Source organism: Phacochoerus africanus, unplaced genomic scaffold, assembly GCF_016906955.1.
Source record: "Phacochoerus africanus isolate WHEZ1 unplaced genomic scaffold, ROS_Pafr_v1 Scaffold_187, whole genome shotgun sequence".
NCBI classification, from domain to species: domain Eukaryota; kingdom Metazoa; phylum Chordata; class Mammalia; order Artiodactyla; family Suidae; genus Phacochoerus; species Phacochoerus africanus.
Window position 1 is genome coordinate 1 of NW_025927383.1, and position 26,973 is coordinate 26,973.

General features: G+C 48.1%; 2 protein-coding genes across 2 annotated transcripts; both read left to right on the forward strand.

Annotated features, from left to right (window-relative positions):
- The first annotated feature begins 5,292 nt into the window (after positions 1-5,292).
- On the forward strand, positions 5,293-8,423 carry LOC125119238 (melanoma antigen preferentially expressed in tumors-like). The gene is given in 4 exon segments (XM_047766084.1): positions 5,293-5,463; positions 5,465-5,592; positions 6,288-6,863; positions 7,865-8,423. Coding segments are annotated over 4 exon segments (1,434 nt in total).
- A 13,732-nt stretch (positions 8,424-22,155) lies between these two features.
- LOC125119239 (melanoma antigen preferentially expressed in tumors-like) lies at positions 22,156-25,279 on the forward strand. The gene is made up of 3 exons (XM_047766085.1): positions 22,156-22,454; positions 23,146-23,721; positions 24,721-25,279. The coding sequence occupies exons 1-3, from the start codon at positions 22,156-22,158 to the stop codon at positions 25,277-25,279; spliced, it is 1,434 nt and encodes a 477-aa protein (XP_047622041.1).
- The last annotated feature ends 1,694 nt before the right edge of the window (positions 25,280-26,973 follow it).

The window sequence follows — 26,973 nt, forward strand, 5'->3', positions numbered from 1 at the left end:
TGAGGTGGCACAGCAGTAAGGAACCCGACTAGTATCCATGAGGATACGGGTTTGATCCCTGGCTTCGCTCAGTGAGTTGAGGATCAGATGTTGCCCCGAGCTATGGTGTAAGTTGCAGATGAGGCTCAGATCCCACGTTGCTGTGGCTGTGGTGGAGGCCGGCAGCTGTAGCTCCAATTCGACCCCTAGCCTGGGAACTTCCATATGCCACTGATGTAGCCCTAAAAAGACCAAAAAAAAAAAGGAAAAAAATATTACAGAATCAAAAGTGGAATCAGAGCCTGTTGAATACTGAAGGGAACAAGGACGGTTGCCACAGACACTCAGACTTTTAAAAAGGCAAGACGGAGTTCCTGTCGTGGCGCAGTGGTTAACGAATCCAGCTAGGAACCATGAGGTTGCGGGTTCGGTCCCTGCCCTCGCTCAGTGGGTTAACGATCCGGCATTGCCGTGAGCTGTGGTGTAGGTTGCAGATGCGGCTCGGATCCCGCGTTGCTGTGGCTCTGGCGTAGGCCAGCGGCTACAGCTCGATTCGACCCCTAGCCTGGGGGCCTCCATATGCCGAGGGAGCGGCCCAAAGAAATAGCAAAAAGACAAAATAAATAAATAAAATTAAATTTAAAAAAATGAAAAGGCAAGACATCTCAAGGGAGAAGAGTTGGGTGGGAAAAGACTTGCTGGGTCTGAGGAAAACTATATTAGTTCAAGGGCTGAGTCAAAATAGCCCAGGGGGGTTGATCCCCAGGGCATCCTATCAGCTGACACCTCTAGGAAGACCTGAAGAGTCAGGGTCCCTCTCTGCAAACCAGGAGGGGTCACCCTCCAGCATCCCTCGGTGCCCTGTGGATCCAGAAGTGCAGCAGGGGAACTCTGTGCCTTAGATTCGTCATATTGTCCAGAATAGCTCAGGAGAATGCCTTGATTTCCGCTGATCCCTGTGGAAGGGTGGCCCAGCCCTGAGCCAGGCTCCAGGTTCCAGGAGAGGTGATGAAAGAGAGCACTGCCTGGTCAGCTCATGCAGGGAGAAAGAACCCGATGCTCAGAAGCATTCTAACCCCTGAGTAGGGACCTGGGAGCCCGTGTTTTGGAATCTCACTTGGGATCCTGAGACTGGGGGGCTCAGGGGGGCTGCTCGACCTGGGCAGGAAAGGAGGGCATGAGAACGGCGGCCGGACAGGGCAGCAATGCCAAATGCAGGCTTCTCACCAGACCCTGGGAGTCCCGCTGGGCCCAGAACTGGGCGGGAAGGACGGCACCTGTGTGCACATGTGCTCCCTCCTCCTCGATGCCCCGTGTCCCCTGAGCAAAGCGGCTCTGCGTGGAGGTGGACAGAGGAGGTCCCCTTGCCTCCGGCGGGGGCGGGGGGAGTGCAGGGTTTTAGAATTTCTAGAACCTTCCAACACATGGACCCCTGCTGCCTCCTTGGATCTCAGGAAAGCTGGGCTCCCGTAGAGACACCCCCAGCGTGGACTCGGCAGTCTCCCCATTTCCACAGACATTCGCGTGAGGTCTGTCCGTCAGTCCTTCCTCACACTTAGGTTTTCTGACAACCTGGGGTCCTTCCGAGCCCCTCCCCTGAGGGACTGGACCAGTTATTCGCTACGGGGAAGTGGGCAGGTTTCAATTCCAAGCCCAGACCCAGGCCCCGCAGGACAAAAACGGGGAAAGCACAGCGAGCTCTGTATCTCCTGTGAAGGTTCTTGACTTCGTGGAGGAAACGTGCAGACGCCGTGGCTCTCCGACATTGTGGTGAAGAGACGGAGAGGTTTGTGGTCATTGCTGTCACCAACCCCACTTGCTGCAGCTCATTAATAAACTGATGGGGGGCTTGGGTATTGAGTACCATCCAGGGCAACCCAACTTTATACACATACCCTTTATACCCATGGTAGGAATGCGGTGAAAGGAATCTCCCAGAAAGATACCAAGATGCAGAACCGTCTTGAAAGCTCCTAGCCTTCGTGGGCAATTTTAGACGTAAATGACTCGCGCCTCACAGTGAAGGGAAGGAAGAAAGGCATGGAGAGTTCTCGGAGGTGAGGGAGGGACCTGCTCTCTTTGTGTCACGAAACATCAAGAGAATCTCCGTGTGATGCAGCCCAGGGTGGGCGACCTCCCTGAACACGGCCCATCCTCAAACACAGAGCTCCTGAATTTGGTGTGGGGAACGTTGTGGGTATTTGTGGACAGTGCTTCACAGGAGGAGGAAAACAGAATTTTGTGGCTGTACCTAACGGCGTCACTTTGATTAAAATCTGTGTTGAACGTACCGACCTTTGAGGAAACAGTAATTATCAAAATACACTGAGAAAGGAGTTCCCGCCGTGGCGCAGTGGAAACAAATCCAACTAGGAACCATGAGGTTGTGGGTTTGATCCCTGGCCCTGCTCCGTGGGCTAAGGATCTGGGGTTGCCGTGAGCTATGGTGTAGGTCGCAGGCGCAGCTCGGATCCTGGGTGGCTGTGACTGTGGTGCAGGCCAGCAGCTATAGTTCCGATTTGACCCCTAGCCTGGGAACCTCCATATGCTGCAGGTGCAGCCCTAAAAAGACCAATACACACACACACACACACACACACACACTAAGAAAAGGGCAGTGGGGTGATGCCGAGACACCCAGCCATCTGGAAGCATCCTTGGTGAGAACCTAAAAGAAAATGTTCACTGCTCACAGCTGCCACGATGAGGTCAGGGTTATCTGTGATTGATCCACTTCAAATTCTCCCCTGGTTCCAAGATCCCCAAGAGCCCGCAGTGGCCCTTTCCATGGCTCTCAGACTTGGGAATGTTGGACTTCCCACGGCTCATGCCTCTCTCCCTGCTCACATTCTCAGATTCCACCTTTTCAGCCAGTTTGCGGATCCCAACTGTCAGGGAGTAACCACCCTCTGTGATGACCCTGTCTTCACTGAGCCACTCCTTTTTTAATTTCTAAATTCTACCCAGAGAAACGTCTTTTAGTCTCCCTCTTCCCCAAGAGGACCAAAAAAGAAAAAAAGATATTTTACATTGACTGGATCATTCACAGGGTCCCATTAGGAAGGGCCAGCTCCACACTGCCCAGCCTCCGTCCTTCCTCTTTATTGCGATTTTGACCCTGCCTCCTTCAGAGAAGCCTGGACTTGAGGATGGAGGACCAACAACATCCCCAGTTGCATTTCCCTTGCTCCCCGAATAGGCTCATGATCTGACGAGGTAACACCTAAGTGACAACTTGACACAGACAGGAGTTTATTTTGTTTCCTTTGGGAAAGACACGACCATCTTCTGGAAGCTGTTTAAATTCTGGGACATTGATTGTTTTGATCTATCCAAAGACGTCCCAATAATGACGCTTTCAAGTTTGGTTTCTTTAAGTCCAGTGTCAGGAATCAACCCTCTCTTCCTCCTCTCACAGCCATGGCTCTAACTCTCCGTATTAGTAAAACTGAATCCGTGCCCCCCACCCCCATTCTCTCTTTCAAGAATGAACATCTGGAGTTCCCGTCGTGGCGCAGCGGTTAACCAATCTGACTAGGAACCATGAGGTTGCGGGTTCGGTCCCTGCCCTTGCTCAGTGGGTTAACGATCCGGCGTTGCCATGAGCTGTGGTGTAGGTTGCAGACGCGGCTCGGATCCCGTTGCTGTGGCTCTGGCGTAGGCCGGTGGCTACAGCTCCAATTCAACCCCTAGCCTGGGAACCTCCATATGCCGGGAGCGGCCCAAGAAATAGCAACAACAACAACACAACAAAAAAAACAAAAGACAAAAGACAAAAAAAAAAAAAAATGAACATCTGATTTGATCAAGTCATCTGGACAGAAACAAAGATCCAATCTGGAATAACCTAATCGTTGACCTGGAATCCAATCAGGTAGCACCTTCTGATTGGAGGTTAGTAGCTGGTAAGGGAGATGATGTGATCAGAAAGCTCTATAAAAGCCTCAGGCAGCAAAGAAAAGAGGCAGACACTTCTTCCTCTGGAGTCGCTGTCTGGGTTCTCCACCTGGCCTGAGCTCTGAGTATTCACTCCACGACCACATCCCAGCGGGTGAGTTACTGACCTCAACTAAAGACAACCTCAGTCTATCTAGGTCAGCAGGTCTTGAATGGTGGCCTGCAGTTCAGGATGGCAGGGAGATTTTCGTTTTACTCTTTTCCATGTACAGTTGTAAAACTTTGGTTGTGCCTCTAAATGTAGTTAGTTTTTCACCTTAGCCTCAAATATTTTGACATGTGCTTTGTTTATATTCATTTTTAAATATCTTAGGCAAGTAGATTTATTTTTAGGGAAAACCTTCTGTTTGGAATTTTATTTCTTTTGATTTCCCTCTTTCCCCTTATTTTTTTTTCTTTTTTTTTTTTTCTTTTTTGTGGCTGCCCATTGGCGTATGGAACTCCCTGGCCAGAGATCAAATCAGAGCTGGAGTTGTGACCTGCAAGGCTGGATACTTAACCCACTGTGCCAGGCTGGGGATTGAACCCACATACCTGCAGCTGCAGAGACACTGTCAAGCCTGTTTGCTCCACAGGGGGAACTCCAAGGATTTGACAATTGAAAATATTTAGTTGGGAGTTTCGTGGTGTGTGCCACTGGCAATGAACCCAGGAAATATCCATGAGGACTTCTGGTTTCAATCCCTGGCCTTGCTCAGTGGGTTAAAGACCTGGCGATGCCATGAGCTTGTGGGTGTAGATTGAAAACACGACTCCGTTGCTGTGCCTGTGGTACAGGCTGGCAACTACAGCTCCAAATCGACCCCTAGCCTGAGAATTTCCATATGCTGTGGGTGCAGCCCTAAAAAAAAAAAATTAGTTTGTGCAAATGACATTCATTTTAGGGCTACCTCCTTAATCTTTCCACCCCTGTTAACTGTGGGAGCTTAGAATGGAGCCTGTGTTGTGCTATTTGATGCTCCTGTTCCCACAGTTTTGTGCTCCATGGATGGTCACAAACTTTTCCTCCAAAAAGATTGGGCTTCGGCCTTTAGGCTTGTGGGACCCACTCCCCAGTGCAACATAATTAAGTGATGCAGTGATGGGAAAGGGATGGATCAGTGGTTGGGATTTCATCCTCCTCAGTACATGTGAGATGCTTGTTCTGGTGCCCACAGGGGCACAGCTGTGACTTTGTGCCCATGGAGCCCAAAGTGGAATTCAGGTAAACTGAGGCCCTGCCTGAGCCCTGACTGTGGCTCTGAGTTGGGTCCCCTGAAGGGTGGGGAGACAAATGAAAGGGATTTGTGCTTGACCTCCTGAAGATGCCTTGTTGTCTGTCAGCTTCCACAGGATTCCTTTAGCAGAAGAGTCAAGATGAGTGTCTGGAACCCTCTGAGACTGCGGGACCTGGCAGGAATGAACCTGCTGAAGGATGAGGCTTCGGCCATCACTGCTCTGGAGTATCTGCCCACGGAGCTCTTCCCCCCACTGTTCATGGAGGCCTTCTATGGGAGTCACAGGGAGACCCTGAAGGCCATGGTGCAAAGCCTGGCCCTTTGTCCGCCTGCCTCTGGGAGGCCTAATGGGAGGCCTGATGCAGATGTCTCATGTGGAAACCTTACAAGCCATGCTGGATGGGCTGGATGTCCTGCTTGCCCAGAAGTTTCGCCCCAGGTGAGTCTGATCCGGGTAGCATGGTAGGATCCTGGGCATTTCTGAGATAATGCTGGGATCAGGAGAGTGGATGGCACAAGGGATGGAATAGAGGCCTTTATATATATAAAACCCACCACACATATATGTGTGTGTGTGTGTGTGTGTGTGGTGTGTGGGTGTGTGGTATTTTGGCGACCTCAGAGCATATGGAGTTCCCAGGCCATGGATCAACCGAGCCAGAGTTGCAACATATTCCACAGCTGCTGTAACAAGGGATCCTTAACCCACTGAGCAGGGCCAGGGATCGAACCTGTGTCCCTGCCACGGCAGAGAACACCCTCAGTCCTTTGCACCACAGTGGGACCTCCTGGAACACAGGCTTTTGATGATGCCAATGAGGAAGCTCAGAGGCATTGGTTATTGCTGAGTCACTTTGGGAAATGCATTCTGCAACTGCAAGAGTACCTAAGATGCAGAGGAGCTTGAAAAAGAACATGTCCTAGCCTCCTCCTGGGGATGCTTAAAGGTGGTACAAGTGGAGAACCAGGAATGATAAAAGGGGAAAAGGGAGATGGGTGGAGGTGAGGCAGAGAGGGAAGAAGAGGGCAAGCCTGCACCTGATACCAGGGAATGTGAATTAAGAGCACAGGTGGGAAGTCTGAGTGTTGTTTGAATTCTGATAATGTGGTTTGCAATTTGTTGTTTCCTCACAGGAGGTGCAATCTGCGGGTCCTAGATTTCAGGAATACTAGCCAGGACTTCTGGAGTATGTGGTCTGGAGAAAAGGCTCATAAGTCCTCGAGCTCACTGATAACACCACTGAATGAAGACCGTTCAAGGACAGAGCACCCTTTGTCTCCCTTGGAGGTGTTCATAGACCTCTACCTCAATGAAAGAATCATGAGCGGTCCTTTCCTCACCTACCTGATGAGTTGGATAGAGGAGAGAAAAGGTTTGGTACACCTGTGCTGTAAGAAACTGAGTATTATTTCAATGCCTATGGAAAATATTATGACGGTCCTGGCTCAGGTGCAGCTGGACTGTATCCAGGAGTTGGAAGTGAATTGCACCTGGCAGCTGTCCACCCTGGCCACGTTTGCTGCTCTCCTGGGCCAGATGAGCAATGTGCAGAAGCTCTATGTCTCCCCCATCCACGTGTCTGCACTTGAGGAAGAGGAGCAAGAGCATGTTGTCCAATTTACCTCTCAGTTCCTCAGGCTGCAGCACCTCCGGGATCTCCATCTGGAAGCTCCCTCCTTCCTTGAAGGCTGCCTGGACCAGATGCTCAGGTGAGAGTGGTCCCATTGGCCGAGGGACAGAGAACTCAACACCAGAATGTCAAAGGCTCTGTCTCCTTTGCAGCTCTGTCTTGAAGTGTGGTATCACATAACCTCACACATCAAGTTAGAGGGACAAAGCGGGATCAAGGCTCTAGAAAAGGACACCCTGCTAGGAAGTAATAGACTAGGGTGTTGGGATCTAGTGAGGAGGCATGTGTGATTTCTTCTCTAGGAGGATGTCTGTGTTCAGATGACTCAGGAAAATAGGTCAGGGGAGGGAGAATTGAAGAGGATCAATTTCATGAGACCCGAGCATTACTAAAGGGATGTTCTGGGCTCACCATTTCGGTGACCACGATAAATTTATCTCACATTCCTCCTCTGTCAAAGGCTGTTTAGTGCTGTTGATAAGGTAACGAATACATAGTAAATGCAGGATTCTGGAGATGATGGTAACGGAGAGGGAGCAAAAAGGATACTAATAGCGGTAGAAGGTTTGCAGGTGCTCTGCCGGTGTAAGTGAGCCCCTCAGACTGGCAATCCCAGTTGATGTTGTAAGGTCTTGCCCAGGGTGGTTGTCTAGGGAGAGCCTCCCCTGGCCTGAGATATGAGTGTCTGGGCCAAAGTATTGGCTGAAGGAAGCCTGAGTGGATAGCATTTTATGTTTTCTCTCAATATTAAAATTCAGTGATTTTCGCACTTGATTGAAACAACATGCCAAACTCTCCTCTGAGAATGTTCGAGACATTCCATTGTCTTCATTCGTCCTCAATGAAATAAGTTCTACTCTGCTCGACAGATGAGGAAAAGAGCTTTCACTGTTCTGTGAACATGACCCAGCCACACAGGGAAGGAGAATGAACTCAGGCTAAAATGAGATGGGGCGTTCTGGGTATTGATTATTATCAGGTGGTCAGAATAACCTTGACCTTAAGCATATCACTTGTTCTCCAACTAGAGGTCAACTTCCACCCCTGTTTCCCAGAGCTAATTCTTTGTTTTTTCTCCAGGTGCCTAATGAGACCCTTGGAGAACCTGGCAATAACCAACTGCCTGCTTACAGAATCAGACTTGACCCACCTGTCCCAGTGCCCCAGCATCAGTCAGCTAAAGGGCCTGGATCTGGGTGGCGTCACCCTGACCGACTTCAGTCCTGACGTCCTGCAAGGTCTGCTGGAGAAAGTTGCATCCACCCTGCAGGAACTGGACCTAGAGCTCTGTGGGATCACGGACTCCCAACTGGAGGCCATCCTGCCTGCCCTGAGCCACTGCTCAGCGCTCACATCCTTCAGCGTGAGGGGGAACCTCCTCTCCATGGCCATCGTGCAGAAGGTGCTGGGCTGCACCACAGGACTGCCCGGTTTATGCCAAGAGCTCTACCCTCCCCCTCGGGAGAGTTTCAGCTCTCAGGGTACCCTTCTTCCAGGGAGACTCGCCCAGGTTCGGGCTGAGCTCTATGAGAGTCTGAGAGCCTTAGGACGACCCAGGACCATCTGGATTAGCTACAGCCCCTGTCCTCACTGTGGGGATGACACAGTCCATCATGCAGAGCGCATTGTGTACAGCTGAAAGCCCCATGCCTAGTTGGTTGTCTCCATCCAACACTTGCCTCTAGGCCCTTGGAAAATGAAATCTAGGACTTAGTTCCATCAGGAGGGGGAAATAGACCCATGGCTTCCAATATCAGGTCGCGGTGAATGAGAAAATGAAACGTAGCCCAGAGGAAGTGCAGGATTGCAGGGGACACTGCCGACTTGGGGAGGTGCTGGGATTTAAAGGGACCTGTGTTCGTGGGGTCAGATAGGCGAATCTGAATTTCTAAAGGGAAGTTCCCTCTTGAGACACACATGTTGGAATGATCCCTGGGTGGATGGTTGTAAAGAAACGGTTATAAATAAAGGAACCCTCTGCATAAATTGACTGGTGTCCTCCATGGTATATTATCCTGTGTTCTCAGTTTATCCCTCAGCAATCTCTACTTGAAAAACAAACAAACAAAACCACTGTGTTGTCCGTGATCTGAAACTCTACCTTTTTTGCGAGACCTTTACTCTGCCTGGGGCATGTCTTACCTCTTTACACATTTCTGTGGCTGTTCATTGAGTTAGTGCACAGAACATGCGAACATACTCAGGGACCAATGAGCCATTGGAGCAAAGAGCTCCTGGGCCCTCACGGCTGACTCAGGCCATGACCCTGGATGTGAGCATTCCTCATGCTTCTCTTGTGGGTCCATACTCCCCCTTGCCTGGGCTTGAGCGTTCTTGGAAAGGTTTTGACTGCAGAAGGCAAGGCCCCCGGTTCTGGAAAGCGTTGTCCACACTGCAGATCAGGCAGAGCCTTTGATCCTCACCAACCCAGGCCCGTCATGGATGGGTAGTTGTCCTTTGAATTAATCTTGTTTGGACCTGTAAAGACACCAACATTCCCTTTAGAAAAATACTAAAATAGTACAGGAATTTAACATGGTTCTGTGGGGGGGGGGGGGTTCTTTTTTTTAAAGTTTTGTTGAAGAGTTGATTTACAATGTTGTGATAATTTCTGCTGCACAACAAAGTGATTCAGTTATACGTAGACACACATCCATTCTTTTTCAGATTCTTGAGTATTTCTATACTACATATAAAAGTTATGTCCTTTTAGGGGTAGGCCATGCCCATGAGAGATTGACATTATTTCCATAACACGTCCTGTCTCTCTCCATAAGGAAAGATTAGTAAATCACATTTTGACATCACATAATAAGGACGTTTAACAAAACACCTGTGGGTGTATGCGACCTCCTTGCCTGTGGTAAGACACCCTGTTAGTCAGAGTTTTCCTCTGTAACCGTCAGGATAAAGATGTTCACTGGACAAAGTGTGGGTTGGGTGCTACCCACCCCTGCCCAGTTGAAAATCCCCAGATAACTTAGCGTCTGCCTTTCATGTTGTATCATCATGTCCACCTCCTTGGATTCCATCGACTGAAGATCCTGTAGAACTGTATTTACTATTAAAAAATTTCTCTGTGTAAATGAACTTGAGCATTTCAAACCAGTGCTTCCAGGGTCACCTGCACATCTAGGAATATATTAGAGAAGATTTATGATGGGAACTGACTTGCATGGTTACAGAGGTTGAGAAGTTCCACACTCCGTGGTCTGTCAGCTAGAGACCCTGCAAAGCTGGTGGCATAAGTCAGACCAAGGCTTAAAGCTGATGGTTTAGCTCTAAGTCTGCCAAAGACCTGCGAATCAGGGAACCAGTGATGTAATTTCAGAGTGTGAACTCTCAGAGTTCCCGTCGTGGCTCAGTGGTTAACAAATCCGACTAGGAACCATGAGGTTGCGGGTTCAATCCCTGGCCTTGCTCAGTGGTTTAAGGATCCAGCGTTACCTGTGAGCTGTGGTGTAGGTTGCAGATGCGGCTTGGATCACGAGTTGCTGTGGCTCTGGCGTAGGACAGTGGCTACAGCTCCGATTTGACCCCTAGCCTGGGAACCTCCATATGCTGCTCGGCCCTAGAAGAAGGCAGAAAAAAGACAAAACAAAACAAAAACAGAGTGTGAAGTCTCAAGACTCAAGAGCCAAAAGCCTTGGAGTTCCCGTCGTGGCACAGTGGTTAACGAATCCGACAAGGAACCATGAGGTTGCGGGTTCGATCCCTGGCCTTGCTCAGTGAGTTAAGGATCCCGTGTTGCTGTGGCTCTGGTGTAGGCTGGTGGCTACAGCTCTGATTAGACTCCTAGCCTGGGAACCTCCATATGCTGCAGGAGCGGCCCAAGGAATGGGAAAAAAAGACAAAAAAAAAAAAAAAAGAGCCAAAAGCCTTGATGTGGATGTGCAAAAAGAGAAAGAAGGTGAGCAGGTGCCCTCCTTGTTTGATTCAGGCCCCAAAGGATTGGACGATGCCCACCCTCCTCGCTCAGGGCAGATCCCTTCTCTAGGTCTACTGATTTCAATTGCTAATCCCTTCCAGAAACACCTGCCAAGGGATACACAGAATTAATGTTTTACCATCATTCTGGGCATCCCTTAGAACTGCAGTGTTCACATGCAAAAAAGACCATCACACTGACCCTAAACAAAGGGCATTCACAGGAAGGCTCCCTGCTGAGCTTTCAGAGGCTAGTGGTGTTGGCTCAGGGAGGGAGGGGATATATGAGAACGGGGTGGGGTCTTAGGCAAGAGCTCAATGTCCCTATGAAATGAAAATAGTGATAGAGTAAGGATAACTTGATCCCCTTGCTGTACAGTGGGGGGAAGAATAAGTATAAAAAAAAAAAGAAAGAAAGAAAGAAAGAAAGAAAGAAAGAAAGAAAGAAAGAAAGAAAGAAAGAAAGAAAGAAAGAAAGAAAGAAAGAAAGAAAGAAAGAAAAAATAGTGATAGAAACCCAGCTCATGGCTTATTTGTAGAATCCAGTGAAATGGTGTACTTGAAGGCTTGGCACTAGACCTGGCATTGGGCAAGACATTATTAATGTGTTGTTTCTTTTCATTTCCCTCCTAGTCGATGCTCCTAGGATTTTTGATCCCTCACACTTACCTTCTATTCCTCAGGGCAGGCAAGAGAGCAGAGCTAGGACCAGAAATGGGACACAGCTTATCATGTGTCCACCAAGGAATCATGATTTACCTAAGCAGCTTTAGCAGCCAGTGCAGGGAGGGCAGAGGAGAGATTGGATTCATCTCTACTGATAGACACTCTGGGCCTCAGGGCTCCTAGGCCACCTGCTGCTAGCTCAGACCAGGGAATATAAAGCAGTTTTGTAAGCAGAACTGTTTAGAGTTCAGTAATTTGAAAAAAAAAAAATCTGCTCTTAAATAAATGCTATTTGAGTAAATAGCTGATGTGATTTATCTAAATATTAAATAATATATGTTCTTTCACAATTACGAGGGCAATTTTGTTCTTTTGAAGAACGCATGTGAATATTTTTAAATGTTTAACCTGGTTTGTAGTCTCAAAACAAATAAGACTCTAAAACTGATTTTAAATAAACAGTCTGCCTATGTTTTCTGCCAGGAGTTTTATAGTATCTGGCCTTACATTTAATGGTCTTTAATCCATTTTGAGCTTATCTTTGTGTATGGTGTTGGGGAATTTTCCAATATCATTGTTTTACATGTAGCTATCCAGTTTTCCCAGCACCAACTATGGAAGGGACTGTCTTTCCTCCACTGTGTGTTCTTGCCTGTTTTGTCTTAGATTAGTTGGCCATAGGTGCCTGAGTTTTATTTCTGGGCTTTCTATCCTGTTCCACCGATCTTCATTTCTGTTTTTGTGTGTCAGTATCATACTGTTTTGATGACTGCAGCTTTGTAATATAAACTGAAGTCAGGGAGCCCGATTCTTCCAGTCCCATTTTTCTTTTTCAACATTGCTTTGGCTACTTAGAATCTTTTTTGTTTCCATACAAATTTAAAAATGCTTTATTTTAGTTCTGTAAAGAATGTCATTGATAATTTGATAGGGATTCCCTTGAATCTGTAGATTGCTTTGGGTAATACAGTCATTTTGAGAATATTGATTCCTCCAACCCAAGAGTGTGGTATACCTTTCCATCTGTTTGTGTCATCTTTGATTTCTGTCATCGTCTTACAGGTTTCAGACTACAGGTCTTTTGTCTCTTTAGGTAGACTTATTCTTAAGTATTTTATTCTTTTTGATGTGATGGTAAATGGGTTTGTTTTCCTAATTGCTCTTTCTGATTTTTCATTGTTAGTATATAGAAATACATAGATTGCAGCAATATCTTGTTTTATCCACCTCCTAGAATAATGACAGTAAAAACAAATACAAACCACTGGGACCTAATTAAACTCTGAACTTTTGTACAGCAAAGGAAACCATAAACACAACAAAAAACCCACAGAATGGGAGATAATCTTTGCAAATGATGTAACTGAAAAGAGCTTAATCTCCAAAATATACAAACAGCTCATATAACTCAACAACAGAAAAACATAAAACACAGTCAAAAAATGGGCACAAGACCGAAGTAGACATTTTTCCAAAGAGGACATACAGGTGGACAGTAAGCACATGAAAAGATGCTCAATGTCACGAATTATTAGAGAAATGCAAATCAAAACTGCAATGAGTTACCACCTCACAGCAGTCAGAATGGCCATCATTAATATGCCTACAAATAACAAATGCTAGAGAGGCTGTGGAGAAAAGGTAACCCTCTTACACTGTTAGTGTGCATATAAATTGGTACAGCCACTAGGGAAAACAGTATGGAGGATTCCTCAGAAAGGTAAGTAGAGAACTACCAAGTGACCCAACAATTCCACTCCTGGGCATATACCCAGATAAAACTATAATTCAAAAAAGGTTCATACACCTCTACATTCTTTTCAGCACTATTCACAATAGCCAAGATGTGGAAACAACCTAATAGTCCATCGACAGGTGAATGGATTAATCTGGGGTACATATATACAATGGAATACTACTTAGCCATAAAAATGAAGAATTAATGACATTTGCAGCAACATGGATGCAACTAGAGATCCTCATGCTAAGCGAAGTAGGTCAGAAAGAGAAGGACAAACGCTATGTCACATCGTTAATGTGTGGAATCCAATACATGGCACAAATGAACCTATCTACAAAACAGAAAAAGACTCACAGGCATAGAGAACAGACCTGTGGATGCCAAGGGGAAGGGGGGAGAGAGTGGCATGGACTGGGAGTGTGGGATGAGTAGCTGCAAACTATTTTCTTTTAGAATGCATAAGCAATGAGACCCCACTATATAGCAAGACAACTATACCCAGTCTCTTGGGATAGAATATGATGGAAGATAATACGAGAAAAAGAATGTATATATGTGTATGCCTGGGTCACTTTGCTGTGTAGCAGAAATTGACACAACATTGTAAATCAACCATCCTTTAATACAGAAGAAAAATAATGTTTTGAAATAAAAAATGTCAAAATGTCAATGAACAAGAATTTTTCTCTTTTTAAAAAATTTAGAATAATTAAATTTTAGAGCTGGAAGGATTACAATTGTATTTTTGAAAGAAGGCTTTATTTCAGAGTTCCCATTGTGGCTCAGCAGAAACGAATTCAACTAGCATCCATGAGGATGCAGGTCCAATCCCTGGCCTTGCTCAGTGGCTCGGGGATCTGGCGTTGCCGTGAGCTGTGGAGGAGGTCACAGACATGGCTCAGAGCTGGAGTTGCTGTGGCTGTGGTGTAGGCCAGCAGCTGAAGCTCTGATTTGACCCCTATCCTGGGAACTTCCACATGCCTCAGGTGAGGCCCTAAAGATAAAATAAAATAAAATAAAACAAAATAAAATAAAATAAAATAAAATAAAAGACTTTGTTTCTTAGAGCAGTTTTAGGTTTACAGTAGTGTTGAGCAGAAAGTAGAGAGAGTTTCCATCTAAATCTCTTGCCTCCATCACATGCGCAGCCTCTCTGGCGTTCAGCATCCCCTGCTGAATTTTCTCGTCTGTTATAATTCATGAACATACACAGAGACATCATGATCACCTGAATTCCATAGTTTACAACAAAGGACACTCTTGCTGTTGTCAGCACTATGGGTTTTTGCGAATGTAAAATGGTAGTATCACACAGAGTTGTGTCATCCTTAAAAACCTTAAGAATCCTCTTTACCTATTTGTCTTTCCCTAACCCCAACCCCTAACAGAAAGCCAATCCTTTCGTTTTCCCCCAGAGCTCTGCTTTTTCCAGAAAGTGATATAGTTGAATGGAATCATACAGTAGGTAGCCTTTTCAGGGTCGCTTCTCAGTTAACAATAGGCATTCACATTTCCTCCATGTCCTTTCACATTTTGACAACATTTTTTGTCTGAACATCCCACATCTTATTTATTCCTTCATGTACTGAAGGATAGCTTCATTTCTTCCTTGGCTTTGGTGAGATAAACCTCTGTATTCACCTTCGGTGTATACTCATTGTGGCAGATTCCAAGGAGTGAGAAGGCCGAATCTTATGATAAGGCTGTGCATTCCTTTTTTCCTTGGCCATCTGACCTGTTAGAGGTTATCTCATAAAGGGCAGGGACAGTGTCTCTATCACCTTGTGGTCCCACAACTTGAACGAGAAGCCTGGAGTGGCAGCAAATGTTTATAACCGACGGTACGTGGAAGTCTTTAACATCGGGTTAGAGCCAAATGTTATTTTTCCCTGAAATGCAATTTGGGGAAACCAACATTAGCTGTCTTTCAATAACATAAATAAGTTGGATATGGAAAAAATAGCACTGTGGTCAATACATTTGAATATGCATCTTGTACATGACAGTGTAACTGGGCAGGACCCTATGGAACTTTCTGGAACAGATCTCCCCATGTCCTCTGCCTGCCTCTTGTTTGTAGAAACGCATTACCCTCTGTGACCTTCCCTCAGTTCTAAAGAACACATTTAATTAGAAAATATGAGATAATGCAGAAACAAAGAAAGACAAGCAAGCAAGATGGATAATAACAGTTTAGCCATTAAACAAATTCAAAGACATTTTTTTTTTAGGGCTGCACCCACAGCACATGGAGGTTCCCAGGCCACGGGTCGAATCGAAGCTATAGCTGCCGGCCTACGCCACAGCCACAGCAACACCAGATCTGAGCCACATCTGCGACCTACACCACAGCTCACAGAAACACTGGATCCTTAACACACTGAGCAAGGCCAGGGATCGAACCAGTGTCCTCATGGAAACGAGTCAGTTTTGTTACCCCCGAGCCACAATGGGAACTCCTCAAGGACCTTTAGTTTCTCTTCTAGAGTTATAGGTAATATTCTATTCTGAGCCACATCCTTTGAGCTCTTTTGCAGATACTGAAACCTCCACCTGGTGGAAAAAATATGCTGACATAGAACCCAGTTGGGTTGGGGTTGGGTTGGAAGCAGAAGGTTGATGATGTTGAATCCCAAATATCTCATCACCAACTAATCAGACGAATGTCCACAAGCTGACCACACATCCCACAACACTGCCTCTCACCCTGTCGTTAAAAAGCTTTCCTGGGAGTTCCTGTCGTGGCGCAGTGGTTAACGAATCCAAATAGGAACCATGAGGTCGCGGGTTCGATCCCTGCCCTTGCTCAGTGGGTTAAGGATCTGGCGTTGCCGTGAGCTGTGGTGTAGTTTGCAGACGCGGCTCGGATCCCGCGTTGCTGTGGCTCTGGTGTAGGCCAGGGGGCTGCAGCTCCGATTCGACCCCTAGCCTGGGAACCTCCGTATGCCGAGGGAGCGGCCCAAAGAAATAGCAAAAAAGACAAAAAAAAAAAAAAAAAGCTTTCCTGGAGTTCCCATTGCAGCACAAGGGGATCAGGGGCATCTCTGCAGCTCCAGGAAACAGGTTTGATTGCCAGCCTGGCCCAGTGGGTTAAAGGACCCAGGGTTGCTGCAGCTGTAACACTGCAACTGTGGCTCAGATCTGATCCCTGGTCCAGAAACTTCCATATGCCAAAGGGTGGCCAAAGAGGAAAAAGTAAAAATAAAAACTGGTCCTGAAAGTCATCACAGAATTTGGTCATTTAGAGTGTTAGGCACCCTTACGTCTTGGTTGGCCTACAAAAAAACACTGCACTGTTCTGGTGTCCAAAGATTGGCGTTCCTGCCCTTTGGTGAGCAGCCCCAAGTTTGGTTTGGTAATAATCACAGCCCCCGAATCCCAGGGCCCCTAACACTTGCCCTCAGACTTGAAGAAATGCAGCCCTATGAAAGCCAGAGGACAAGGCCTCCTGCTCAGCTGCCGTTTCCTCCTCTCCCTTCACTCTGGGCCCCACATCACCTCCTCTGGATGTGCCCTGCCCCCTCCCTCTTCCTTCCTTCAGTCCCTATGGCCCCATCCTACCTGGAGAGTGGCCCAGACATTCTCCCCACCCACGGTGTCACAGCAAACCTGTCCCTGGCATTCACGGCCTGGACCCGGGGTGATATGGTCGTCAAATACTTCTCAATGAGGAAGCAACAGTGGCAGCTTCTTGTTTAGAAAAGATATTTGGGGAGTTGCTGAGGTGGCACAGCAGTAAGGAACCCGACTAGTATCCATGAGGATACGGGTTTGATCCCTGGCTTCGCTCAGTGAGTTGAGGATCAGATGTTGCCCCGAGCTATGGTGTAAGTTGCAGATGAGGCTCAGATCCCACGTTGCTGTGGCTGTGGTGGAGGCCGGCAGCTGTAGCTCCAATTCGACCCCTAGCCTGGGAACTTCCATATGCCACTGATGTAGCCCTAAAAAGACCAAAAAAAAAAAAAAAAAAAAAGGAAAAGATATTACAGAATCAAAAGTGGAATCAGAGCCTGTTGAATACTGAAGGGAACAAGGACGGTTGCCACAGACACTCAGACTTTTAAAAAGGCAAGACGGAGTTCCTGTCGTGGCGCAGTGGTTAACGAATCCAGCTAGGAACCATGAGGTTGCGGGTTCGGTCCCTGCCCTCGCTCAGTGGGTTAACGATCCGGCATTGCCGTGAGCTGTGGTGTAGGTTGCAGATGCGGCTCGGATCCCGCGTTGCTGTGGCTCTGGCGTAGGCCAGCGGCTACAGCTCCGATTCGACCCCTAGCCTGGGGGCCTCCATATGCCGAGGGAGCGGCCCAAAGAAATAGCAAAAAGACAAAATAAATAAATAAAATTAAATTTAAAAAAATGAAAAGGCAAGACATCTCAAGGGAGAAGAGTTGGGTGGGAAAAGACTTGCTGGGTCTGAGGAAAACTATATTAGTTCAAGGGCTGAGTCAAAATAGCTCCAGGGGGGTTGATCCCCAGGGCATCCTATCAGCTGACACCTCTAGGAAGACCTGAAGAGTCAGGGTCCCTCTCTGCAAACCAGGAGGGGTCACCCTCCAGCATCCCTCGGTGCCCTGTGGATCCAGATGTGCAGCAGGGGAACTCTGTGCCTTAGATTCATCATATTGTCCAGAATAGCTCAGGAGAATGCCTTGATTTCCGCTGATCCCTGTGGAAGGGTGGCCCAGCCCTGAGCCAGGCTCCAGGTTCCAGGAGAGGTGATGAAAGAGAGCACTGCCTGGTCAGCTCATGCAGGGAGAAAGAACCCGATGCTCAGAAGCATTCTAACCCCTGAGTAGGGACCTGGGAGCCCGTGTTTTGGAATCTCACTTGGGATCCTGAGACTGAGAAGGGGCTCAGGGGGGCTGCTCGGACCTGGGCAGGAAAGGAGGGCATGAGAACGGGCGGCCGGGACAGGGCAGCAATGCCAAATGCAGGCTTCTCACCAGACCCTGGGAGTCCCGCTGGGCCCAGAACTGGGCGGGAAGGACGGCACCTGTGTGCACATGTGCTCCCTCCTCCTCGATGCCCCGCGTGTCCCCTGAGCAAAGCGGCTCTGCGTGGAGGTGGACAGAGGAGGTCCCCTTGCCTCCGGCGGGGGCGGGGGGGAGTGCAGGGTTTTAGAATTTCTAGAACCTCCCAACACATGGACCCCTGCTGCCTCCTTGGATCTCAGGAAAGCTGGGCTCCCGTAGAGACACCCCCAGCGTGGACTCGGCAGTCTCCCCATTTCCACAGACATTCGCGTGAGGTCTGTCCGTCAGTCCTTCCTCACACTTAGGTTTTCTGACAACCTGGGGTCCTTCCGAGCCCCTCCCCTGAGGGACTGGACCAGTTATTCGCTACGGGGAAGTGGGCAGGTTTCAATTCCAAGCCCAGACCCAGGCCCCGCAGGACAAAAACGGGGAAAGCACAGCGAGCTCTGTATCTCCTGTGAAGGTTCTTGACTTCGTGGAGGAAACGTGCAGACGCCGTGGCTCTCCGACATTGTGCTGAAGAGACGGAGAGGTTTGTGGTCATTGCTGTCACCAACCCCACTTGCTGCAGCTCATTAATAAACTGATGGGGGGCTTGGGTATTGAGTACCATCCAGGGCAACCCAACTTTATACACATACCCTTTATACCCATGGTAGGCATGCGGTGAAAGGAATCTCCCAGAAAGATACCAAGATGCAGAACCGTCTTGAAAGCTCCTAGCCTTCGTGGGCAATTTTAGACGTAAATGACTCGCGCCTCACAGTGAAGGGAAGGAAGAAAGGCATGGAGAGTTCTCGGAGGTGAGGGAGGGACCTGCTCTCTTTGTGTCACGAAACATCAAGAGAATCTCCGTGTGATGCAGCCCAGGGTGGGCGACCTCCCTGAACACGGCCCATCCTCAAACACAGAGCTCCTGAATTTGGTGTGGGGAACGTTGTGGGTATTTGTGGACAGTGCTTCACAGGAGGAGGAAAACAGAATTTTGTGGCTGTACCTAACGGCGTCACTTTGATTAAAATCTGTGTTGAACGTACCGACCTTTGAGGAAACAGTAATTATCAAAATACACTGAGAAAGGAGTTCCCGCCGTGGCGCAGTGGAAACAAATCCAACTAGGAACCATGAGGTTGTGGGTTTGATCCCTGGCCCTGCTCCGTGGGCTAAGGATCTGGGGTTGCCGTGAGCTATGGTGTAGGTCGCAGGCGCAGCTCGGATCCTGGGTGGCTGTGACTGTGGTGCAGGCCAGCAGCTATAGTTCCGATTTGACCCCTAGCCTGGGAACCTCCATATGCTGCAGGTGCAGCCCTAAAAAGACCAATACACACACACACACACACACACACACACACACACACACACTAAGAAAAGGGCAGTGGGGTGATGCCGAGACACCCAGCCATCTGGAAGCATCCTTGGTGAGAACCTAAAAGAAAATGTTCACTGCTCACAGCTGCCACGATGAGGTCAGGGTTATCTGTGATTGATCCACTTCAAATTCTCCCCTGGTTCCAAGATCCCCAAGAGCCCGCAGTGGCCCTTTCCATGGCTCTCAGACTTGGGAATGTTGGACTTCCCACGGCTCATGCCTCTCTCCCTGCTCACATTCTCAGATTCCACCTTTTCAGCCAGTTTGCGGATCCCAACTGTCAGGGAGTAACCACCCTCTGTGATGACCCTGTCTTCACTGAGCCACTCCTTTTTTAATTTCTAAATTCTACCCAGAGAAACGTCTTTTAGTCTCCCTCTTCCCCAAGAGGACCCAAAAAAAAAAAAAAAAGATATTTTACATTGACTGGATCATTCACAGGGTCCCATTAGGAAGGGCCAGCTCCACACTGCCCAGCCTCCGTCCTTCCTCTTTATTGCGATTTTGACCCTGCCTCCTTCAGAGAAGCCTGGACTTGAGGATGGAGGACCAACAACATCCCCAGTTGCATTTCCCTTGCTCCCCGAATAGGCTCATGATCTGACGAGGTAACACCTAAGTGACAACTTGACACAGACAGGAGTTTATTTTGTTTCCTTTGGGAAAGACACGACCATCTTCTGGAAGCTGTTTAAATTCTGGGACATTGCGATTGTTTTGATCTATCCAAAGACGTCCCAATAATGACGCTTTCAAGTTTGGTTTCTTTAAGTCCAGTGTCAGGAATCAACCCTCTCTTCCTCCTCTCACAGCCATGGCTCTAACTCTCCGTATTAGTAAAACTGAATCCGTGCCCCCCACCCCCATTTTCTCTCTTTCAAGAATGAACATCTGGAGTTCCCGTCGTGGCGCAGCGGTTAACCAATCTGACTAGGAACCATGAGGTTGCGGGTTCGGTCCCTGCCCTTGCTCAGTGGGTTAACGATCCGGCGTTGCCATGAGCTGTGGTGTAGGTTGCAGACGCGGCTCGGATCCCGCGTTGCTGTGGCTCTGGCGTAGGCCGGTGGCTACAGCTCCGATTCAACCCCTAGCCTGGGAACCTCCATATGCCGCGGGAGCGGCCCAAGAAATAGCAACAACAACAACAACAAAAAAAGACAAAAGACAAAAGACAAAAAAAAAAAAAGAATGAACATCTGATTTGATCAAGTCATCTGGACAGAAACAAAGATCCAATCTGGAATAACCTAATCGTTGACCTGGAATCCAATCAGGTAGCACCTTCTGATTGGAGGTTAGTAGCTGGTAAGGGAGATGATGTGATCAGAAAGCTCTATAAAAGCCTCAGGCAGCAAAGAAAAGAGGCAGACACTTCTTCCTCTGGAGTCGCTGTCTGGGTTCTCCACCTGGCCTGAGCTCTGAGTATTCACTCCACGACCACATCCCAGCGGGTGAGTTACTGACCTCAACTAAAGACAACCTCAGTCTATCTAGGTCAGCAGGTCTTGAATGGTGGCCTGCAGTTCAGGATGGCAGGGAGATTTTCGTTTTTACTCTTTTCCATGTACAGTTGTAAAACTTTGGGTTTGCCTCTAAATGTAGTTAGTTTTTCACCTTAGCCTCAAATATTTTGACATGTGCTTTGTTTTATATCATTTTTAAATATCTTAGGCAAGTAGATTTTATTTTTAGGGAAAACCTTCTGTTTGGAATTTTATTTCTTTTTGATTTCCCTCTTTCCCTTTTTTTTTTTTTTTCTTTTTTGGCTGCCCATTGGCGTATGGAACTCCCTGGCCAGAGATCAAATCAGAGCTGGAGTTGTGACCTGCAAGGCTGGATACTTAACCCACTGTGCCAGGCTGGGGATTGAACCCACATACCTGCAGCTGCAGAGACACTGTCAAGCCTGTTGCTCCACAGGGGGAACTCCAAGGATTTGACATTGAAAATATTTAGTTTGGGAGTTTCTGTGGTGGTGCACTGGCAATGAACCCAGGAAATATCCATGAGGACTCTGGTTCAATCCCTGGCCTTGCTCAGTGGGTTAAAGACCTGGCGATGCCATGAGCTGTGGTGTAGATTGAAAACACGACTCCGTTGCTGTGCCTGTGGTACAGGTTGGCAACTACAGCTCCAAATCGACCCCTAGCCTGAGAATTTCCATATGCCGTGGGTGCAGCCCTAAAAAAAAAAAAATTTGTTTGTGCAAATGACATTCATTTTAGGGCTACCTCCTTAATCTTTCCCACCCCTGTTAACTGTGGGAGCTTAGAATGGAGCCTGTGTTGTGCTATTTGATGCTCCTGTTCCCACAGTTTTGTGCTCCATGGGATGGTCACAAACTTTTCTCCAAAAAGATTGGGCTCGGCCTTTAGGCTTGTGGGACCCACTCCCCAGTGCAACATAATTAAGTGATGCAGTGATGGGAAAGGGATGGATTAGTGGTTGGATTTCATCCTCCTCAGTACATGTGAGATGCTTGTTCTGGTGCCCACAGGGGCACAGCTGTGACTTTGTGCCCATGGAGCCCAAAGTGGAATTCAGGTAAACTGAGGCCCTGCCTGAGCCCTGACTGTGGCTCTGAGTTGGGTCCCCTGAAGGGTGGGGAGACAATGAAAGGGATTTGTGCTTGACCTCCTGAAGATGCCTTGTTGTCTGTCAGCTTCCACAGGATTCCTTTAGCAGAAGAGTCAAGATGAGTGTCTGGAACCCTCTGAGACTGCGGGACCTGGCAGGAATGAACCTGCTGAAGGATGAGGCTTCGGCCATCACTGCTCTGGAGTATCTGCCCACGGAGCTCTTCCCCCCACTGTTCATGGAGGCCTTCTATGGGAGTCACAGGGAGACCCTGAAGGCCATGGTGCAAGCCTGGCCCTTTGTCCGCCTGCCTCTGGGAGGCCTAATGGGAGGCCTGATGCAGATGTCTCATGTGGAAACCTTACAAGCCATGCTGGATGGGCTGGATGTCCTGCTTGCCCAGAAGGTTCGCCCCAGGTGAGTCTGATCCGGGTAGCATGGTAGGATCCTGGGCATTTCTGAAGATAATGCTGGGATCAGGAGAGTGGATGGCCAAGGGATGGAATAGAGGCTTTATATATATATATACACACACACACATATATGTGTGTGTGTGTGTGTGTGTGTGTGTGTGTGTGTGTATTTGGCGACCTCAGAGCATATGGAGTTCCCAGGCCATGGATCAAACCGGAGCCAGAGTTGCAACATATGCCACAGCTGCTGTAACAAGGGATCCTTAACCCACTGAGCAGGGCCAGGGATCGAACCTGTGTCCCTGCCACTGCAGAGACACCCTCAGTCCCTTTGCACCACAGTGGGACCTCCTGGAACACAGGCTTTTGATGATGCCAATGAGGAAGCTCAGAGGCATTGGTTATTGCTGAGCCACTTTGGGAAATGCATTCTGCAACTGCAAGAGTACCTAAGATGCAGAGGAGCTTGAAAAAGAACATGTCCTAGCCTCCTCCTGGGGATGCTTAAAGGTGGTACAAGTGGAGAACCAGGAATGATAAAAGGGGAAAAGGAGATGGGTGGAGGTGAGGCAGAGAGGGAAGAAGAGGGCAAGCCTGCACCTGATACCAGGAATGTGAATTAAGAGCACAGGTGGGAAGTCTGAGTGTTGTTTGAATTCTGATAATGTGGTTTGCAATTTGTTGTTTCCTCACAGGAGGTGCAATCTGCGGGTCCTAGATTTCAGGAATACTAGCCAGGACTTCTGGAGTATGTGGTCTGGAGAAAAGGCTCATAAGTCCTCGAGCTCACTGATAACACCACTGAATGAAGACCGTTCAAGGACAGAGCACCCTTTGTCTCCCTTGGAGGTGTTCATAGACCTCTACCTCAATGAAAGAATCATGAGCGGTCCTTTCCTCACCTACCTGATGAGTTGGATAGAGGAGAGAAAAGGTTTGGTACACCTGTGCTGTAAGAAACTGAGTATTATTTCAATGCCTATGGAAAATATTATGACGGTCCTGGCTCAGGTGCAGCTGGACTGTATCCAGGAGTTGGAAGTGAATTGCACCTGGCAGCTGTCCACCCTGGCCACGTTTGCTGCTCTCCTGGGCCAGATGAGCAATGTGCAGAAGCTCTATGTCTCCCCCATCCACGTGTCTGCACTTGAGGAAGAGGAGCAAGAGCATGTTGTCCAATTTACCTCTCAGTTCCTCAGGCTGCAGCACCTCCGGGATCTCCATCTGGAAGCTCCCTCCTTCCTTGAAGGCTGCCTGGACCAGATGCTCAGGTGAGAGTGGTCCCATTGGCCGAGGGACAGAGAACTCAACACCAGAATGTCAAAGGCTCTGTCTCCTTTGCAGCTCTGTCTTGAAGTGTGGTATCACATAACCTCACACATCAAGTTAGAGGGACAAAGCGGGATCAAGGCTCTAGAAAAGGACACCCTGCTAGGAAGTAATAGACTAGGGTGTTGGGATCTAGTGAGGAGGCATGTGTGATTTCTTCTCTAGGAGGATGTCTGTGTTCAGATGACTCAGGAAAATAGGTCAGGGGAGGGAGAATTGAAGAGGATCAATTTCATGAGACCCGAGCATTACTAAAGGGATGTTCTGGGCTCACCATTTCGGTGACCACGATAAATTTATCTCACATTCCTCCTCTGTCAAAGGCTGTTTAGTGCTGTTGATAAGGTAACGAATACATAGTAAATGCAGGATTCTGGAGATGATGGTAACGGAGAGGGAGCAAAAAGGATACTAAGCGGTAGAAGGTTTGCAGGTGCTCTGCCGGTGTAAGTGAGCCCCTCAGACTGGCAATCCCAATTGATGTTGTAAGGTCTTGCCCAGGGTGGTTGTCTAGGGAGAGCCTCCCCTGGCCTGAGATATGAGTGTCTGGGCCAAAGTATTGGCTGAAGGAAGCCTGAGTGGATAGCATTTTATGTTTTCTCTCAATATTAAAATTCAGTGATTTTCGCACTTGATTGAAACAACATGCCAAACTCTCCTCTGAGAATGTTCGAGACATTCCATTGTCTTCATTCGTCCTCAATGAAATAAGTTCTACTCTGCTCGACAGATGAGGAAAAGAGCTTTCACTGTTCTGTGAACATGACCCAGCCACACAGGGAAGGAGAATGAACTCAGGCTAAAATGAGATGGGGCGTTCTGGGTATTGATTATTATCAGGTGGTCAGAATAACCTTGACCTTAAGCATATCACTTGTTCTCCAACTAGAGGTCAACTTCCACCCCTGTTTCCCAGAGCTAATTCTTTGTTTTTTCTCCAGGTGCCTAATGAGACCCTTGGAGAACCTGGCAATAACCAACTGCCTGCTTACAGAATCAGACTTGACCCACCTGTCCCAGTGCCCCAGCATCAGTCAGCTAAAGGGCCTGGATCTGAGTGGCGTCACCCTGACCGACTTCAGTCCTGACGTCCTGCAAGGTCTGCTGGAGAAAGTTGCATCCACCCTGCAGGAACTGGACCTAGAGCTCTGTGGGATCACGGACTCCCAACTGGAGGCCATCCTGCCTGCCCTGAGCCACTGCTCAGCGCTCACATCCTTCAGCGTGAGGGGGAACCTCCTCTCCATGGCCATCGTGCAGAAGGTGCTGGGCTGCACCACAGGACTGCCCGGTTTATGCCAAGAGCTCTACCCTCCCCCTCGGGAGAGTTTCAGCTCTCAGGGTACCCTTCTTCCAGGGAGACTCGCCCAGGTTCGGGCTGAGCTCTATGAGAGTCTGAGAGCCTTAGGACGACCCAGGACCATCTGGATTAGCTACAGCCCCTGTCCTCACTGTGGGGATGACACAGTCCATCATGCAGAGCGCATTGTGTACAGCTGAAAGCCCCATGCCTAGTTGGTTGTCTCCATCCAACACTTGCCTCTAGGCCCTTGGAAAATGAAATCTAGGACTTAGTTCCATCAGGAGGGGGAAATAGACCCATGGCTTCCAATATCAGGTCGCGGTGAATGAGAAAATGAAACGTAGCCCAGAGGAAGTGCAGGATTGCAGGGGACACTGCCGACTTGGGGAGGTGCTGGGATTTAAAGGGACCTGTGTTCGTGGGGTCAGATAGGCGAATCTGAATTTCTAAAGGGAAGTTCCCTCTTGAGACACACATGTTGGAATGATCCCTGGGTGGATGGTTGTAAAGAAACGGTTATAAATAAAGGAACCCTCTGCATAAATTGACTGGTGTCCTCCATGGTATATTATCCTGTGTTCTCAGTTTATCCCTCAGCAATCTCTACTTGAAAAACAAACAAACAAAACCACTGTGTTGTCCGTGATCTGAAACTCTACCTTTTTTGCGAGACCTTTACTCTGCCTGGGGCATGTCTTACCTCTTTACACATTTCTGTGGCTGTTCATTGAGTTAGCGCACAGAACATGCGAACATACTCAGGGACCAATGAGCCATTGGAGCAAAGAGCTCCTGGGCCCTCACGGCTGACTCAGGCCATGACCCTGGATGTGAGCATTCCTCATGCTTCCCTTGTGGGTCCATACCCCCCCTTGCCTGGGCTTGAGCGTTCTTGGAAAGGTTTTGACTGCAGAAGGCAAGGCCCCCGGTTCTGGAAAGCGTTGTCCACACTGCAGATCAGGCAGAGCCTTTGATCCTCACCAACCCAGGCCCGTCATGGATGGGTAGTTGTCCTTTGAATTAATCTTGTTTGGACCTGTAAAGACACCAACATTCCCTTTAGAAAAATACTAAAATAGTACAGGAATTTAACATGGTTCTGTGGGGGGGGGGGTTCTTTTTTTTAAAGTTTTGTTGAAGAGTTGATTTACAATGTTGTGATAATTTCTGCTGCACAACAAAGTGATTCAGTTATACGTAGACACACATCCATTCTTTTTCAGATTCTTGAGTATTTCTATACTACATATAAAAGTTATGTCCTTTTAGGGGTAGGCCATGCCCATGAGAGATTGACATTATTTCCGTAACACGTCCTGTCTCTCTCCATAAGGAAAGATTAGTAAATCACATTTTGACATCACATAATAAGGACGTTTAACAAAACACCTGTGGGTGTATGCGACCTCCTTGCCTGTGGTAAGACACCCTGTTAGTCAGAGTTTTCCTCTGTAACCGTCAGGATAAAGATGTTCACTGGACAAAGTGTGGGTTGGGTGCTACCCACCCCCTGCCCAGTTGAAAATCCCCAGATAACTTAGCGTCTGCCTTTCATGTTGTATCATCATGTCCACCTCCTTGGATTCCATCGACTGAAGATCCTGTAGAACTGTATTTACTATTAAAAACTTTCTCTGTGTAAATGAACTTGAGCATTTCAAACCAGTGCTTCCAGGGTCACCTGCACATCTAGGAATATATTAGAGAAGATTTATGATGGGAACTGACTTGCATGGTTACAGAGGTTGAGAAGTTCCACACTCCGTGGTCTGTCAGCTAGAGACCCTGCAAAGCTGGTGGCATAAGTCAGACCAAGGCTTAAAGCTGATGGTTTAGCTCTAAGTCTGCCAAAGACCTGCGAATCAGGGAACCAGTGATGTAATTTCAGAGT

Bases quoted from the DNA above. Each gene is read 5' to 3' on its own strand.
- LOC125119239 (XM_047766085.1), top strand. From the start codon at position 22,156: ATGAGTGTCTGGAACCCTCTGAGACTGCGGGACCTGGCAGGAATGAAC. The intron at 22,455-23,145 runs GTGAGTCTGATC...GTTTCCTCACAG, and splicing joins GCCCAGAAGGTTCGCCCCAG to GAGGTGCAATCTGCGGGTCC. The intron at 23,722-24,720 runs GTGAGAGTGGTC...TTTTTTCTCCAG, and splicing joins TGCCTGGACCAGATGCTCAG to GTGCCTAATGAGACCCTTGG.